Genomic DNA, 17,939 nt, shown 5'->3' with positions numbered 1-17,939 from the left:
TTTTTTTCTTTAGTGAGAATTGAAGTTCAAGTTACTTTTCTTGCTTCTTACTTTCGTCCATTTCTGTCTCTGGAGTATAATCGGCCTCCCCTTTGTTTCTGGTCGAGAAAGAGATCTTCTACTCGGGTGTTACCAATCGAAATCATTGTTTCCTCGTCTGAAGAGGGGTAATTTACTGCCCTTTTCGAATCATCCCTATTTCTACCGCAGCGAGACAACCCAACCGTCGGAGGTTAAACAACTCCAACGAAGTGTCTCGGCAGACACTTCATCAATTCACCGAACGAAGATCAATCTTCCTTCCATTTGAACTACATCGACTCCCTTCAGAAATTTTTTTTTGCATTCACGGTCAAGAAATATATGTTCGTTGTGGATTGTCGTGCCTCTTTCAGGGATCACGATGGGTTTACACACTATCGTACTCTCAAATTGACTCTCGGTGCCAGGCAACTGATTCGTGAATAAAATCGATGAACCAACTTGGTGATTGTCAAAAATCCTGCGTCAGATGCACCCGTGATTCCACTCAATGCCACAACCTCCGATCAGTGAATGATCCACAAGTCACCGCAACAGGTCTACGATTGTCGACCTGTTTGTTAAATCATCACAAAGTTTGGTATTTTGACCGATATCGGGACTGCCATTGATTGAATCGTCTGTATATTCCGATTCGCCTACCCTGATAAAAAGAAATACAGTCATTCTGTAGGGTGACATTTCGATCATTCTTGGCGGGACGCTCACCGTGGAATAGTCCTTTGTTAATTTACTGAGGAAAATTATGTGTCTCTGTTATCGTACGGAGTACAGATCGTCATCCTCCTCCTCGATTGTGAGTGCACAACGGGCAAAAGGTCCAACCCATCTTTTGGGTACTCAAATTGACGGACAACACATGCATTCTTCTGCTACTTATGAGCCTCAATCTGCTGTGATTCAAGTATATCACAACCAGTGCCCATTACTCTACATTGCCGTGGAATTCCTCTTCATCAAAATTGGCGTTTGGGTATGTCGGACGGATACATTGGTCTGATCCGTGACTGCTTTCGATCCAGGTCCTAATTCTTAATTCTCTTCCCATTTAATGTCAGTTTTAATTACTTTTTATAGTGCTGATTTCTGACTTCTACGCTGCCACGAGAGAATTTAAACGTAAATATAGGATTAGCCACCCGCTCATGATAGAAAGGTTTCTTTGTCGGTATTGGATCTGGTCGTTCACTTTTGATAGTGTTGACACTCTTGGACGGAGAACGTTCCTCATTACGTAGTCTCTTCGATTCAATCTCGTGGGTCATTGGGAGGTTGACCACGTCAAAATCCGTTTGTGTTTTCCAATTGAATTACGTCTCGGGTCATCTGACGATTGCCGTGCTTCTCATTATTATTTTCTCAAATCATATACATATTATTCCACGTCCTTAACATTGCATTTAGTGTTTATCCTATGGATGTAAAACAATGCCAATTGTGACCGTCATGTTACATCAAGACTTTCTTTTTAATGCAGCGATCACGTAAAAACATAAACTTTGAAGCTCAATAGCTAAATACATGGCAATTGAATCATGAGTCGGGATCATAAAGAGCATCCTGCGAGTAGGAAGTGGAATTACTACAATGAATTCAGAAGCATCAAACCTCTCTTGTTCAAAAGAATCAAAACACATCGAATGGTACCAGCCGTACTTAATAATGGAAGGATTTGGCAGACATATGTAGAATGGTCCCTCCTAAAATTTTTTTTCCAGAATAAATGGGCAATAGTTAGGAGAGATGCGCCAGCGCCGAGCAGAAGCAAGGTTCTAAATGACCAGAACCACACGTGCAAGTTTCCTTGCATGTGGCTCGTCCGTGATAACGTCTTCTGATTTGCGTGAACCAGCGGACCGATCACTAAGTGGGGATGCTCCCTCAAGCATAAGCGAAACTTTTCGGTACTGGTTAGGAATGTGCGCCACTATCCCAGCTCGGATCCAGCCATTATTACGTCATAACCTTTCATCGTTGTTTCATCTTCTCTACGCTTCTGCTCCTTGCGCCCCCTCATAAACTCGCTTTTGCTAACGCGCCCGCTCACTCGCGCCTTTTGCTCGTCTTCTGCTCCCACTCGTAAACTCACTTCTGCTCCTAAGCGCTTGGAGTCGCTCGCTCTGTTGCACCTTGTCTTGGGGCTTGGCTTTCTTTATGAAACCCTCGAACAAAGAAAGTATTTCTCTTCCCGTTTCGGGTGTGAGGCAGAGGGCCTCCACAGGAGAGGAAATCGCAATGCATCTTGCTCAACATGTGTAGCTTGGAGTTGGAGTGTCGTAGGTTCTAATTTATCAGAACAGTTCTTATTTTAATCAGAAACAATTCTTTCAAAACCTATAGAGCGCAGCTAAGCTAATATGCGTCAGAGAAAGCCAGGTGTCGGAGGAATCTTCGGTCCGGAGCATTGATTCCCCACTAGCTCTATCTCTCAATTGCCTATTCTGTGCTCGAGCTTGCTCGACTTCATCTTAATCTTCACGCTTGTGTGAATCCTCATATATTCACCGCTTCCGCACCTCGAGTTTAGTTGTTTTAGTATGTACCATGGCACCTTTCGCTTATCCATTCCGACCGCCTGTCCAAACGCTAGCTCTTTATCATTATCATCTACCGCCCTTTTCCTTCATTATTTCATAACCTTCACGCATCGCATGAAGATCGTCGTATCTATGCTCGACTTCACTTCGGTTGCGGGTGCAACAGGTAGGAGTACATTATGACAGGATCTGTCACCCGAGCAATCCAACCCTCCTCCAAGAAGAATGGTGCTATGCCCCCCCGATATCCCTATGGAGCGAAAGAGCTGCCTGGTGATCCCTAGGTTGCAGCATGTCTGCTCTTAAAATCGTGCCTCGCGCCACAGCCGCCGTTTCTAGGACCGACCGATGCCTCACATGCATAGGTACCTACGTAGTGTAGTATGAGTCGCACATTCAACATAGCGTTCGGACTCATGCGCCTTCCAAAACCAGGGGATTTCCCTTGCTCTTGCTGTGTACGATTAGCCAGCCTTGCGGCGGCAAAAAGGATTAGGACGTCCCCCATGCTACGATTCCCCGCGGTCCGACCGCATTAGGTTAGGGAGCTGGGTGATTAAAGCTCTTTCGTATCCCAAAGGGCTGCCCTCCTAGGCGTGCAACACTAAGTAATCCAAGCCAACCCACATTACTGACTAACGGTGGATAATCATCTTTCTTAGAGGTACTAAATACAACTCCATGAATGAGGAAAATGAAGGTTGCGTTAATGATAAAGATCTCTGAGGAAATTGCTAAAAAAAGATTGAACATGTAGGGGGGAGGTTCTAATTTTAATCAGAAGAATTCTGCTTTCATTTCTTTCAGAACTAAGCACTGAGTTACTTACTGTTCCTCACCCTTAAAAGAACTAAAAGAAACAAATTCTGAGAAATCAGAACTTTTCATTTCTTGCAGAACTTATCTTGAAGATAACTTCTTCACTCCACGCCTGATTCTTCTTCCTCTTTATTGACTTCGTAACATTCATTTTCATCTTCTTTATTCATGACTCCACTCCCGCTAAAATTGTAGGGGTAAAAAAAAGAGAAGAATAGATAGGGCTGAGCCGATAGCTGGGTACGATGATGGGCGATATAGGGTTCCTTCAGGATGGATCAAGGAAAGTGACCTTGATTTCTTGCAGAAAATACACTTATTATAATTCAATTATAGGGGTAAAATTTATGAGAACAGAAAATAAGTGTATTCTCAACCCTAGTACCCCCTCGAATCATAGGTAGGTAAGAACAGTTCTGTAAGAACAAAACAACCCTTAGAACCATGATTTTAGACATAGTGATAATGACTGTCTAAAATCAGCCATTTTATTGAGAATTTCGTAAGAAATTAGACATTATTCTAAAATGGTGTATAGGAATTAGAGTTACTAGTAATAATTTTAAATATATTATATTAGAAAAGTTTAAAGTATAAATGAGAGAGCAAGGATTGGCTGTGAGGCTTTGTCGATTGAGAAATCCTAAGCTCAGTACTTGGAGGCTTCACCGATTGAAAAATCCTCAGCTAAGTTCAAGGAGGCTTCGCCGATTGAGAACTCCTCAGCTTAGTCCAAGGAGGCTTCGCCAATTGAGAACACCTTAGAGGCTTTGCCGATTGAGAACACCTAGAGGCATCACCGATTGAGATCACCTCAAGCTTTAGAGGCTTCACCGATTGAGAACACCTCGTTTACTCATGGTTAAGCAAAATCCTTATTTTTACAAGGGCAAGTTTCTATATAACAGAAACCATACAAAGTTTTTAACAAAAAAAGTAAAAGCTCGAAACTTGCCCTTGTAAAAATAAGGGTTTTGCTTAACCACGAGTTAACGAGGTGTTCTTAATCGGCGAAGCCTCTAACGCTTGAGGTGATCTCAATCGGTGATGCCTCAAAGGTGTTCTCAATCGGTAAAGCCTCCATTGCCTTTTGGCTGAGGTGTTCTCAATCGGCGAAGCCTCCTTGGACTGAGCTGAGGAGTACTCAATCGGCGAAGCCTCCTTGAACTTAGCTGAGGAGTTCTCAATCGGCGAAGCCTCCAAGTACTGAGCTTAGGATTTCTCAATCGACGAAGCCTCACAGCTAATACTTGCTCTCTCATTTATAATTTAAACTTTTCTAATATAATATATTTAAACTTATTACCAGTAACTCTAACTCCTATACACCATTTTAGAAAAATGGCTAATTTCTTACTAATTTCTTAGTAAAATGGCTGATTTTAGACAGTCGTTATCACTATGTCTAAAATCCTGGTTCTAAGGGTGTTTTGTTCTTACAAAACTGTTCTTACCTACCTATGATTTGAGGGGGTACTAAGGCTAAGAACACACTTATTTTCTGTTCTTGTGAATTTTACCCCTATAATTGACTTCGAATAAGTGTATTTTTATCTGAAAGATAAGTTGTTAGAAGTCTTTTCCTTGGGCAGTATCTCCCAACAAGATTGATCCGTTTGGATCTTGGTCCATGATGGCCTTTTTATTGATTTTGACGATTGGATCTCTCTATGAATGGAAAAGGGGTGCTTCGGATCGGGAGTAACAACTAGTTAGAGGGAAAAGGGGGAAGGTTCCAAAGGTTATTGGAGATGCCTACATTAAATCAATTGATTCATCATGGTAGAAAATAAAAATGGCGCATGGACCGTATTTGAGCTTCAGATCAATGTCCCTAGATGCAAGGAGTACGCTCGCGTGTTCCGATGAGAAGACCAAAAAAACCAAATTCAGCTCCACGTAAGATAGCCAAAGTACAGTTGAGCAATCGACATGATATATTTGCTCACATTTCAGGCGAAGGTCATAATTCGTAGGAACATCCTTTAGTCTTAAACAAAGGAGGTAGAGTGAAAGATTCGCCAGGTGTTAAATCCCATTGTATTCGAGGAGTCAAGGATTTGCTGGGAATTCCAGATTGAAGAAGGGGAAGATCTAAATATGGTGGAGAAAGACCCAAACCGATATGAATGTAAGATGCCTCTAGAACGTTGTTTTTTCGGTCAGTTGAGAGATTCCTAACTCATCGCTTTTTGTTTGATGGAACAACAACTTTTCTTTCTTTTGTTGCAGAATGTTGATTCATCGTTTCATCATTTCTGACTTCGTACCAGTCATCACCTTTGGATAACCTTCTTTCTTATAATTTCATTTTTATTTTTATCAGAATGTGTTTATTTCTTGAATCACATTCTTTGCTCCTAAAGTTATGCTGTCGCTTCTTCACTTCGCTCCCTCGCGCCTTCTTTTTTTTTTACTTGATCTCGCAGGCATCTTCGTTCCAATTCCTACCTACAGGATGAGTCTTTCTGGACCCACTAACCACCGTGGTACGCTATTGAGAACTAGGCTCTTAACGCGGAAATGTGGTGATGATAATCGGTTTTGAAAGAATTCAAAAAAAAAGAATAAAAATGCTCGTAAACTCGCGCCTCGCGCCCGCTCGTAAATACTCGTAAACTCGCGCCTCTTGCACGGTTCTAGATAGAAGTGGAAGCTCTGGCTTTCGAAAGGGCTTATTTTCTGGTTGAATGAGGCCCATAGCACTAATCATGATGCGAAAGTACGAAGTAAAGCAGGAATAGCAGACCGTGAAAGCACTTGCTCGATCCGGGGAAGCCCTTTTCCCTGATCGCTTTGATACGACAGCAAGGTAGGGTTTTCGCTCGATGTGATTCACCTTGGTATTGGTAGTAGCATCACCCAAACTTGTTGGGAAGGTCGCCCATGAAAGAAATGTGACTTAAGAGCAAACCAGACTCTTTTATATATCCAAACAAGAAGAAGGTGCGAGGAGCAGGAGCAAGATATATGACGAAAAAGGATCATTGAGGTGCGAGTGAGAGTAAGATATGCTGCTTCCAGTTTAGGTGGAAAAGAACAGGACCCAGAGTTAACTATCCATCGAGCTAGTGGGTGAATTCAATCATAATCCAATCCAACTTTACAGAACATAAGCAAGTGCAGATCTCAAAGTTGGGTGGAGGTTGTTTCCGATTATCATCGAATGCATTATTAACTTTTGGAAAGGGGGTGGGAGTGTTAGCCGAATGCTAAGAGCTAAATTATGTTCTATAAGTGCGAGGAGCATAAGGGAGCAGAAGCGAGGTGCGAATTTATGAGCAGAAGCGACACGCTACTTTAGGAGCGGGAGCGAAAAGTGACTTCAGGAGTGAAGGTTATCCATCAGATAAATAATGGTAGTGCCTTTTGAAGAATGACTACAAACCATTGTAGGATAGGTTATGAAAAAAAGTTTGGGTGTATGGAAATGATTCAAACATGGAATCTAATTCCATCATGGTTCCTGGAACAGGTTCTGAAATAAAGATATGGAAACATTAAGTTTGTGGAGAATGTCCCTTCTTTAAGAAGCACATTGCAAGGAAACTCCAATGGACATGCACTTTCAATGGTTCTATGGTAAGGCATATCTTTAGTATTAAATAGAAGCTTTATCGCTTGTGCCCTCAAATAAAATAAAAGAATCAGAGCAGGCTTTTTTTTTATGCTCCACGTGTTGAAAAATGACCGTTAAACAAACTTTCTTCAATCATTCATTTGATAGGACTCATGCAATTCACTCGGCCTATTCCACTTTAGGTAACGAAGTTAATTTATTTATGTGTGTTATATAAAGCTCTGCTCTCATGCTCATATACCATACCATGGGGAAGAGGACCGAACGGAACCTTAGTGGCTGGGAAAGAGAAATCTCGCAGAGGGATTATCTGGAGATGCAGAAAAAGCCAAGGGGGAAAAGTAAACCTAACCAAACTTTTCTAGCATTTACTTTTGTAAACCTCACTGATTCCACTCAATCTTTTACACCGATGTTTTGTACTCTCTCGACCAGGTCATCATAAGAAAATACTTTAAAATATTTTCAAAGTTAGAGAAGGCGCTTAGGGCTTAGGAGCAAAAGAGGAACCTAGCACTTCTTTCTTGCAGAACCTTCTGATGACCTAGCGAAATAGGTCATTAATAAGAGAAAAAATAAATAGGAGAGAAGAGAAAAAGAACCGGGGGGAGGAGAGGAGGGGAAGATAGAAGTATGAGGATAGGAGAGCAGGGAAAAAAAAGAGAGGAGGAGAAGAAAAGAAAGAGAGGAAAAAAGTAGTAGGGAAAAATTAGATTGAGAAGAAAATTTAAGAAGAGGTGAGAGGAAGAAAGAGGAAGAATGGAACAGAAGAGGAAAAAAAGCAAGATGAGTGGATAAGAGGGAAAAAGAGTAGAAGAGGAGAATAAAAATAAATAGGAGAGAAAAGAATAAGAACCAGGAAGAGGAGAGGAGAGGAAAATAGAAGCATCAGAGAGGAGAGCAGGGAAAAAGAAGAGAGGAGGAGAAGAAAAGAAAGAGAGAAAAAAGCAGCAGAGAAAAATGTTGAATGAGCTGTGAAGAAGAAAATTTAAGAGTAGATGAGAAGAAGGAATATGAAGAAGGCAAGAGAAGAGTAAAAAAATGACGAATGGAGAAGAGGAAAAGGAGTAGAAGAGGAGAAAAAAAAGAAAATTGAGAGAACAGAAGAGGAGACAGGAAGACGAGAATAGAGCAGGGAAAAATAGAGGATGGGAAGAAAAGAAATAGGAGAAGAGAAGAAGAAAAATGATAGTGATGAAAAAAAATAGCAGAAGCAAAAGTAAGAAGAGACGAAAAATGATGATGCCATCGTCGTTGCCGTCCGTCGATGCCGCTGCCCACCGTCCGCCGTTTGCCTTATGCCGTCCGCCGACCGCCACACCATCCGCCGTCCACAAAGGCGCCAACAATTTGGATATCAAAAATTGATATCCAACATCGATAACCGATATCGTCATCCTACCCCTGAGATGGAGGCGGATAATGACATCGAGACATATATCGATATCGGATATCATTACTGTAGCAACGATATCCAATACTGATATCCGATATCTGGATATCGAAAAAAATGGATACCAGAAATTCTGTTTCCGGTATCCGATACATCATCAGTCTTGATACCGTCATCCGATACTGGTATCGGGACGGGCAATCCCTATTGAAAACATTGACGTGGACCACATTATATGTGAAAAAACTATTAGTGACTATTATGACAAAAATCACCTATGGGGATGGGTAATGTGGACAATGGGGACAACAACCGTCAACAATGCAAATGTTGAATGCAAATGGGGGTGATGACTATCGCTAACTTGGTCGCTGACCACAGAGGATGCTGATGAGAACCATATATGTCAGGGACAATGACTGCGGAGGATAGGGGTGACGCTTATTGATGACGGTGGCGAAGTTGTGACACCAATGGGATGACGAGCAACGATGACGGGGACGATAATTATCTATGACCAATGATGGTGGGGACAATGATAGAGGAAGACACAGATAGTGACGACAACAATAGGGACACCAAATGACAATGCATAACACAATGACCAGCTATGACACGGATTACGATAATTCAATGATTGATGACAACCGCACGACCATTGATGAAGACAGGGATGAAGACCATCGACGAGGTGTTTGACAACCCCAATGACGGGGACAATGACCACTGATGAAGGGGATGATGACCACATAGAAAAGAGACAAATACCATCTACAGGGTGTAAAATGGTTGTTGTTGATGGCGACAATAATTTTTGTCATTAAGGGAGATGATGTTCACCTTGAATGGGGACAAATAAGAAGACAGAGACAATACTTAATCTCTCCCCCTCAGGCTCTCGATCTATTTATTGTTCTCTCTCTTGCCATTTCCCTCGCTTTCTTTCTCTTGCTCTCTTATTTGTTTGCTATGTTTATTCTCCCTCTCCCTATCTTTCGTTGTCGTTATGTCTCTCCTGCTCTATCACTAACCACTATGCTTGTTTTCATCCCTATATATACCTCTCTCATTGTCACTTTCTCTCCACCTATATATTGCTCTCTCTCTCTCTCTCTATTACTTGCACTACCTCATTCTCTCTCACTCTCGCTTGTTCTCCCTCTCTATTTGTCTTGCATGTGCTCTTCTTGTTTCTTCTCGCTATCAATTTCACTCCACATCTCTCTCTCTTTGTCTCGCATGCTCTCTGGTGGAGGCTGATTGCGTAATAAATTTTAATTGTCATTGCAAATTTAATCTGCCTAAAATCAAATAAATTTGATAAAATATATATCAAATGTATAGTGTGATTAAGGTCGTCTCCAGAGGGACTGGCCTTTAGAGAAATATTCAATAATTGAGTTGTTATTTAATAAGATATAGTAATAATACTAAATACAATAAATATAAGAAGAGAACACTAATTAGTAAATAGAGGGAACATTTGTTTAATAAGATAACTAGAGAAGAGAGAATATCATTTATTATATGTATATATATTTTACAGATACTAGAAATAATAAAGAAACGAGAGATGTGAGATTCTGTAGTTAAGGATTATAGTAATATAGTTAGCGACAAAGTAGAAGGTACTTAATAAGAGTAATTATTTAATATAATCTTACTAAGTAACTAGATATATATAATGATATTAAGAGAGGAAAAAGGGAATATTATTATTAATTAATAAGTATTATATCAGTACAGTGGCAGAATACCCCTTATATATGTTTACTATTTATTATGAAATTACTATTGGTATTTTTAGATGTTTTTATATGTATTTATATTTTTATGTGTGTTTTTAGAGTAAGAAATCGGGTGTAGAATGGGTTATTTAGTCGAACATCGTGGAGGTATTCGACCAAATGCTCGAGAGGGGGTCGAAATACGAGTTTATATAGTCTTTATATGATTTTTATATATTCTATATATATTTCTAATATAAGAAAATCGGGGTAGAAGAGACAGTTCTATCGAACGCCACTCGGGTGTTCGACAGAATGCCCGATAGAAGGCGATTAGGCGAGAGGGATGAACATGTTCTTAAATTTTATAAGGTTGATAAGGTCGAACTTAGATAAATCAATGAAAGACTCAAAAACACACAAAGTGTCTGTAAATATGCCTCAAAGAGAGTGCCATATCAAATTTCAATGAAAAATTGATCATTATATAGATTGTATTAGAATTCAAGCATCCAGAGTAATTGAAAACGTAAAAATCAACCGAAGAAACTCAAAAGGTAACCTGAATCGCCCTGATTCGATGAGCTAGAGTGGCGACACCGGTTGGCGTCATCTAACGTCAGTATTCATGTTCCTTGGCTCTTCTCCTTCGTCCGAATGTGAATCAAAGCTGCTCCAGAACTTCTTTGACGCCTTCCTCGCTGTCCACAGCTTCCAGCGCTGCCATGATGCTGTAGTTTGCTTCCAAACGCAGAAGGGATCTCCGTCGCCGATGAGGGCTTAAGGTCGAAAGATGAGAGAATTAGGCGCCTTCGGGCCCCCTTTAACGGCTTGGGAGGGACCTTCCAGGCTGTCTGACGTAGGGGAATGGCCCTAGGGGTCCTCCCAGGCCATTAGATGCCTTGCAGTCACCCCCTTGGCAGTCAAAAACAGTCTTCGGCCAGAAACGTCGACGACCAAGGGGGGGGGAATGGACAGAATTGCCCCTGGCCGTCAGATCCTCCTTATGAACTTCCAACAGCTGCGACTGAATCGCAGTCGTGGACCCTTCTTATGGTGTACCCCCGTCGTCGCCACGTCAGCATTCCCAACAACAGCCCTATCAGCTGCTTCGTCACCAAGCTCTTCTCTGGTATGTCTGCAATAGGGTCTCGTGTCCGCATCATCCTTGTTAGCCAATATGGAAGCCTGAAAAAGAAATAAAGGGCATTAAATAGAATAGGATAGATCTCACCGTCTAATTTTCTCTAAGAAGATCAGACATATGAGATCATATGCGTCTTTTAAAAGTAGCTTGAAAAGACACAGGCTTCAGGCCAAGTTGGCTCAAAGCCCGGTCTCATTTTACTTCTGTTTCTTAAGAGCGTGGTCCATCAGGCCGTGATCGTTTGGTTACGCGGTGGCCTGGCCCGCTGTGAAGCTAACATAGATCATGGGATTCAAATCCCATATCAGAAAGTTTTAAAGATCGAGACACTATATATGTTTTGATGCTACATTGAATTAAATTGCTATACCTCTCTTGTGTACTCGGACATACTTCTCTCTGTGGGCCTTTATGGGCTTTATGTTCCTTGTGTGGCTAGTTGGGCTTGCCTGTCGGGCGCAACCCCTTGTCGGCTGCGGGCAGGCTGAGCGCTCACACTTGCCTGCCTATGGCTGGCTTGGGCGCTGATGCCTGTGGTCGGCCCTGCCTGGCCCACTAAAACCATTTTATTATTATTATTTTTTCATTATTTTTTATCATTCTTCTTTCTTCTTCTTCAATAATTTTCTCTATTTCTTCCCTCGACTTCAATATTGACTTCACCACTACAATTGCATAGATAACATGCTAAATAGAACATAAGAAAATTAACAATGTCTTAAATATATTTTTACTAGGAAATTCTTGAGTATGTAGAACATGTATAAAAATGACATTAAATGAAATTTTAATCAATTTCTCTATTTAGAGGATGAAATACAAAATCTTGTGAAATTGAAGATAATACACATGAACTAATCCCAAAAATGACCTTAAAATGTTAACGTTTTCATGCCACATTTTGGGTCTATCACTTTCTTCCTGTTCTATCTCTTTATCTTTCTGTCCTCTCTCTCTACCTCTCCCTCATTATATCTCTTTCTCCTGGGTGCTCTTCTCACTTGCTCTCTCTCACAATCTTTTCCATTTTATCTCTCTACTCACACGCACGCACACTCTCTCTCTCTCTCATATTTCTCTCTATTTCTCTTAAGCTCTCTCCATGTGTTGCACGTTCTCTATCTATCTCTAGTTCTCTTCCTATCTCTCCCTCTGGCTCTCTCTCTCTCTCTTTCACACACTCACTCTCGTGCATTATTTCTCGCTCTAACTCACTCAACACACTATTTTTTCACTTTCACTCTATATCTCTCTCTTTCTTTTTCTTTGGCTCTCTCAATCTCGCCCTCAGTCAGTCCCTCCCCGCTATCTATGCATATTTAGTCTGCTTTATCATCCATCCCTCTATGATCAATTCTGTTTTCTGGGAAGGACAGATGTCAAATTGGGTCTGATGATGGAGTTGTGGCAGAAGACGAAACGTACATAATGAAATGTTGTGGACAGATGACAGAACGGAAGTCAGTTCAATCCCATCTTGTCCAACAAGCCTACAAATATTTATCCATCTCTCTCTCCAAAATTTAATGTATCTGTACTCATACTCTCTAACTATCTCTCTCTCTAGCTTTGTCCCTCTATGACAGGTTGTCACATGGTCAAATCTTGAGCTTGGTTTCTTGCTCGGAATTGGCGTGTGCCGGCCTTAGTGCTTGGAGCAGAACACTGAGCAGCCTTGATCTCTTGCAGCGGAAGCTTGTGCAATTGCTTAAGATCGCTTGAAAGGGGTTGGAGGAGATGTTGGTGCTAGGCACCGTCAGTGAATAGGGTCATTGCATCGATATCTTAAAGAGTACATCAAGATTACATGGGGGAAGACGAGGGGTGTTACAAGGAACGAGACGAGGTGCCTTGGGCCGAGGTAATGTCGCCACACCGCCTCAGGGCCGCCGCTCCACGCGCGCGCGCCCGCTCTACCGCTACACAAGCGCGCCGGGCCGGGCGCCGTGCGCCCGCGGGCCTGGCGATCACACATGCCACCCCTGCCTCGACGATCACACACGCCACCGACACCCATGTCAACACTCTAGCGCGCAGTCCGCGCGACGCCGTCGCATTCGACACCCCCGAGCTGGGCGTTGCGTGCCAGCACTACCCGTAGGGGTGCTGTGCGCCTGCTGTGCCGTCTCGGCGCTCTCTATGCGTCACATGCCTTAGTCTCCTAGCGGGATGTCTCCCTACCGCGCGCGGCACCCCGCACAACTCCGTGCGCTGCACCCGCGGCATGCCGCCCAGCCTGCGCATCCCGCACCCGTGCGCAGCACTTCCCGCTCCCGCTCGCAGCGCTTGGCGCTGGTGCGTAGCGTCGGCGCCCGCGCGTGGCGCTTGGCTTTGGTGCGCGCGCACATGTCGATCAGCCCGCGCGCCCAGCACGCGCGGACCGTACCTGATCCGTCCCGCCTTGGGCGTGGAGGGGCATGTGCGCAGTCTGCCGTGAATCACCACCGACAGTGGCAATGGCCTAATAGATCAGGTATTTGGGCATCGCTACCCATTATGACTCAGTCCTTAAAAATGTCCTGAGCTGAAATACAACGGACACGCCCTCCCAGTAAGCACGCAGGCCTCTGGGCAGGGAATGCCGCCTAGTTAGGGGCCTAACACAAGTTGATAGAGCTTATAAATAGAAAAAAGGAAGTGCCGCTTTTTTCCAAATTTATCCATCTCTCTCTCTCCAAAACATGATCTCCCTGCATCCACCCATATAAAAAAATACTGTTTTCCTTGCATGCATAGATATGAAATACACCAATCCATCTGCTCACCCATCATCAGTTCATCAACCAATCCAATCATTCCATCCTTCTATTTAATTCCTCTATCATTTATCCTCTTGCACTGGCGGGAAAAATTGAAGTGGTGATGTGCGAAGGAGAAATCATGGCTTAAGATGTTGGTAGAAGATGGCGGATCAACTGGGCAATGATGCCTAGATTTTAGCCAGTTGAATCGTTCGCCAATAGGGTTTTGTAGAGGATGAGAACTAGGGTTCCAACGACCCAGTTCATCTCTCCCGTCGCCAGTTCATTCGTCACTGCCTCGCTCGATAATGGCGAAGAATCAACATCAATGGTGCGCCACCTTTTCCATTTTTTTTGCTATTGTTACATATTTTCCGAATAAAAGAAGAAGAAAACCCAGAGTTTGATTCATTCTATCATTTCTATGCAGAGCGGAATCCACGAACCGTGCAGCGATTCTCTTCCCGTGAATGGCGCTGCATCGGAAGAAGACCACTCCGGCCTGGATAATAGCTGCGATTCATCAAGACCCGATCTTCTTCCGCTAGTAGACGGTGACTGAAGAACTTTTTCTTTCAATCTGTCCCGCCTTCTGATCAAGTAGACGTTTTTTTCCATCGTCTTGCTGCTTATTCTGCGCATTAACTTTGATTTTTTTATTCCACCCCTCCATTGTGATCAAATATAAATTTTCTTCCACCCTGCCATTGTGATCAAGCAGAAGTTTTTATTTTCTTTCTCATCCTGGACAACAACTTTATTCTCCATTCCACCCTACCATTGTAGTCAAGTAAATGTATTCTTCGCCTTTCTGCTTCTTGTGAGAATGGTTCCTCATTGTAGCCAAGATGACAATGACATAGGCATCATCCTCTTCAGTATCACTCGTCCAAGACTGGGATGATGATGACAAAATCATCATTATAATAGTTATCCTATCCCACCGTCTTCTCATCGCCCTGCCCAGCTTATTTCTGCAGATTCATGGCTGATGTGGTTGCAACCACCAACCTTCTTGTTCTCGATGAAGATGACAAGAGGACAATGACAAGTCATCATTCATCAGCACCAATATGACAATTAACATGACAAACTCATTCTCGTCATGGTCATTCCTCTGCAACCAGGATGATGACGATGAATGCGTCATCATCATCCTCACACATGCTTGTGTCAATGATGACAGCGATTGTGGACGACGATGACGATATCGTCATCATACTCCAGACGCCAGATTCTGGGTAATAACCTTATTGTGGAATAGAAAGTTAAATGTATTTATAGTCTGTGGTCTTCCTCCAGGAGATAGCTCAATCTTTCATTCCACCCTGCCATTATGATCCAATATAGGGTTTATCATCTTTCTGCTTGTTTTATGGTGGCAATAACTTAACTTTTGATTCCACCCGCCTGTTGTGATCAAGTATAAGCTTTTGTCTTATATTCCTTCATCTGGGCCAGATGTGACGCCAATAGAGAACGCCCGAGCAAGGTTCCAGCAAGTTCTGATAGACCATTTCCTCCGTAAACATGTTGTTGAGGTGGGTCAGGTTGAGGAAGAAGTAGAAGAAGAAAAAGAAGATGATCGTGTGTATGACGGGGCCAGGAAGAGAAAGCAAGGAGAAGCTCAGTATGAGGGTGACCCCCGTTTTGCACTTCCTCTGATGTATGTGGCCAATTTGTATGAAACCCTGGTCAGCGAAGTTAATGCCCGGCTCATGTTTCTTGATGGCATCCGTGAGAAGACCATTGGCGTTGCCCTTGAAGCAGCTGGGGGACTTTATAGGAGATTAACCAAGAAGTTTCCCAGAGAAGGTCTGAGGCCTGCTCTGATGTTTTTCATCTGTAGAATATGGCGAGGATAATGATCATGACAATGATGATGACGATGACGATGACTACAACAATAATGAAGGTGATTTATGATTATGAGGATGATGATGACAGTGGATGATGAAGAAGACAATGACAATGGATGATGATCATGATAATGAATTGTGATCATCATCCACTTTCTGAGGGCTATCAACCTCATTCATCATTTGACGGCAAATTGTTGCTGCCATCCATCAGTTTCCTAGCTAAGATAGAGCATTAAATCATGTAGCCATCATTTTCATCCAGTTTCCAAGGATTGTCATCATCATCATCATCCATCAGTTAAAGTCATCGTCACCATTTGTCTCAGCCCACCATGAGTGACCATGATGAGTTTATTGATGAATTTGTTTTTGTCATGGACTGTAAAAAATGTTAGTTCATATTTTGGCCCGAGAAAAATATTGTTTCTCCTTATTTTAGGAGCTTGTAGATTCAGAAGAAGGGAACTCGCAACTTCTTTGGAGACGAGGTCAAGATTTCCAGAGCTGGTGAGAGAAGAAAAAAGGGTCCGTTTTGTGGTAGTCAACGGGCTGGAAATTGTGGAGAAACCTGCCACCTTCCCCAGCGAGGATGCCGAATGGTTAGATTAAGAAAATCTCCTTTTAAAGGGTTTTTTTATACTTTCTTAGAATTAAAATTCGAAGAGACATGTCGATAATTGCGATATAGAGAAGCTTTCTTATAAGTTGTATCAATATTAAGGGTTGACCCAGGTTTAAAAGATTGACTGGGAGGTGCCAGGCGGCCATCTCTGAAAGAGATTACAAGTTCTATTCTCCTCGCCATAAGTGCAGGCGTGCTCCATCAGAAACTGTTACAGACTTCCCAGAAAGTCAAGTATTTACCTTTATAGTTTTTTCCCAAGTATTTCTTTTTCAGTTTATTTTTCATTGTAATTTGTTGATAACTAAAAAATCAGCTGATATTAGCTATTAGAAACTCATGGGCAATGGGTGTTTCAGCTCATGTTCCATCCCATTCCGCAGCCACATCATCAGAATCTGCCCAGTCATCATCTGACTCAGCACAGCAGTCCGCACTTCCCTCGCACCGTGGAGATCCCATTTCAGTCAGCCTCGGCTCTCTCTCAGCATGTGACCTGTTTCCAGCCAATCCCTGTCAGCCACGTGGGAAGCTGCATGGCGATGTTGGCGGTATATCTTAATTTACTATTATTTTTCAGTTAAGTTAATTATATTTTTTAGTTTCTTTTTGGCTCTGTTTTCAGCCTACCGGCCCTGCCAAGTTCTGTGATGAATGTGGTGTTCCTTTTCTGAGAGAAACCTCCAAGTTCTGCTCTGAATGTGGCGCCAAAAGGCTGGGCATCTGATCTTTTTTTCAGTTCTCTCTATTTATTCCTCTCAAATTCCCCTTTATCCATTTATCTTCGTGGCCAATATTTTCCATAACTTGTAGCAATCTCTTCGCCTCTGCAATTATTTATCCTCTTCTGTATTATTGTGTTGCCTCTCTTTAGTCCCTAATATTATTTCGAATTATTTCGAATCATTTTATTCGCCTTTCATGTACCCATCAACTGTGCATCAATAATCAGCTCTGTTGGAAGAGAGCAGTAGAGTGAATAGACAGCTTCAGATTCAAGATTATTGCAGAGGAGAATGCAAATGATAACCAGGTTACACGTACTGAAAAATATGGTTTGAAAGAGGAAATTATATATTACATGCCTTGGGTGAATGGCCCTTGGACAGGGTCAGTCATCATTTTAGTTGAATTTGGAACTGGTTGATAAGAACAGGGGAAAAGATACGAGAGTGTACTTACAAGTACATTAAAAGGGAAGGTCGTTTTGTAAATGTATAAAAAATAATTTAACTTCGATTCAGTTGCTTCGCTTTCAATGTTCCCCCTCTAGTTGGGAATATATATTTGGTAGGCCCATCGCAGCCACTGGGAGAAAATATCCAAGTCTTCATGAGGGACCCAAAAGCTGAAGCAAGCAAGGAATAGTCCGAGTGACGGATCCCTACGGCAGAGAGAGCAAGAGATAACTATAACTAAAATAAATATTTCTGCATAGCATAAAGGTCATATAAATCTAGAAAATTTTT

At 42.3% G+C, this 17,939-nt stretch overlaps 1 protein-coding gene across 4 annotated transcripts; it reads left to right on the top strand.

The window, feature by feature from the left end:
- Positions 1 to 14,045: 14,045 nt before the first annotated feature.
- Positions 14,046 to 17,376, top strand: LOC144710621 (PPR containing protein). 4 transcript variants are annotated; one of them, XM_078584433.1, is made up of 7 exons: positions 14,046 to 14,317; positions 14,417 to 14,540; positions 15,448 to 15,801; positions 16,288 to 16,447; positions 16,581 to 16,699; positions 16,854 to 17,021; positions 17,096 to 17,376. In XM_078584433.1, exons 1-7 carry the CDS (start codon positions 14,222 to 14,224, stop codon positions 17,119 to 17,121), a joined length of 1,047 nt encoding a protein of 348 aa, XP_078440559.1. In that variant the 5' UTR covers positions 14,046 to 14,221; the 3' UTR covers positions 17,122 to 17,376. The 4 variants fall into 4 exon arrangements, with proteins under 4 accessions (XP_078440559.1, XP_078440558.1, XP_078440557.1 ...); XM_078584432.1 differs by having other exon boundaries at positions 14,047 to 14,317; positions 16,830 to 17,021; XM_078584431.1 differs by having other exon boundaries at positions 14,048 to 14,317; positions 16,581 to 16,704.
- The last annotated feature ends 563 nt before the right edge of the window (positions 17,377 to 17,939 follow it).

The sequence above is a fragment of the Wolffia australiana genome, chromosome 12 (assembly GCF_029677425.1).
Source record: "Wolffia australiana isolate 7733 chromosome 12, ASM2967742v1".
Lineage (NCBI taxonomy): Eukaryota > Viridiplantae > Streptophyta > Magnoliopsida > Alismatales > Araceae > Wolffia > Wolffia australiana.
The sequence above is the reverse complement of the archived record's forward strand: the minus strand, read 5'-3'. Positions and strand labels throughout refer to the sequence as shown.

Bases quoted from the DNA above. Each gene is read 5' to 3' on its own strand.
- LOC144710621 (XM_078584430.1), top strand. From the start codon at position 14,222: ATGAGAACTAGGGTTCCAACGACCCAGTTCATCTCTCCCGTCGCCAGT. The intron at 14,541-15,447 runs GTGACTGAAGAA...CATCTGGGCCAG, and splicing joins TCTTCTTCCGCTAGTAGACG to ATGTGACGCCAATAGAGAAC. The intron at 16,448-16,580 runs GTTAGATTAAGA...GGGTTGACCCAG, and splicing joins CCCAGCGAGGATGCCGAATG to GTTTAAAAGATTGACTGGGA.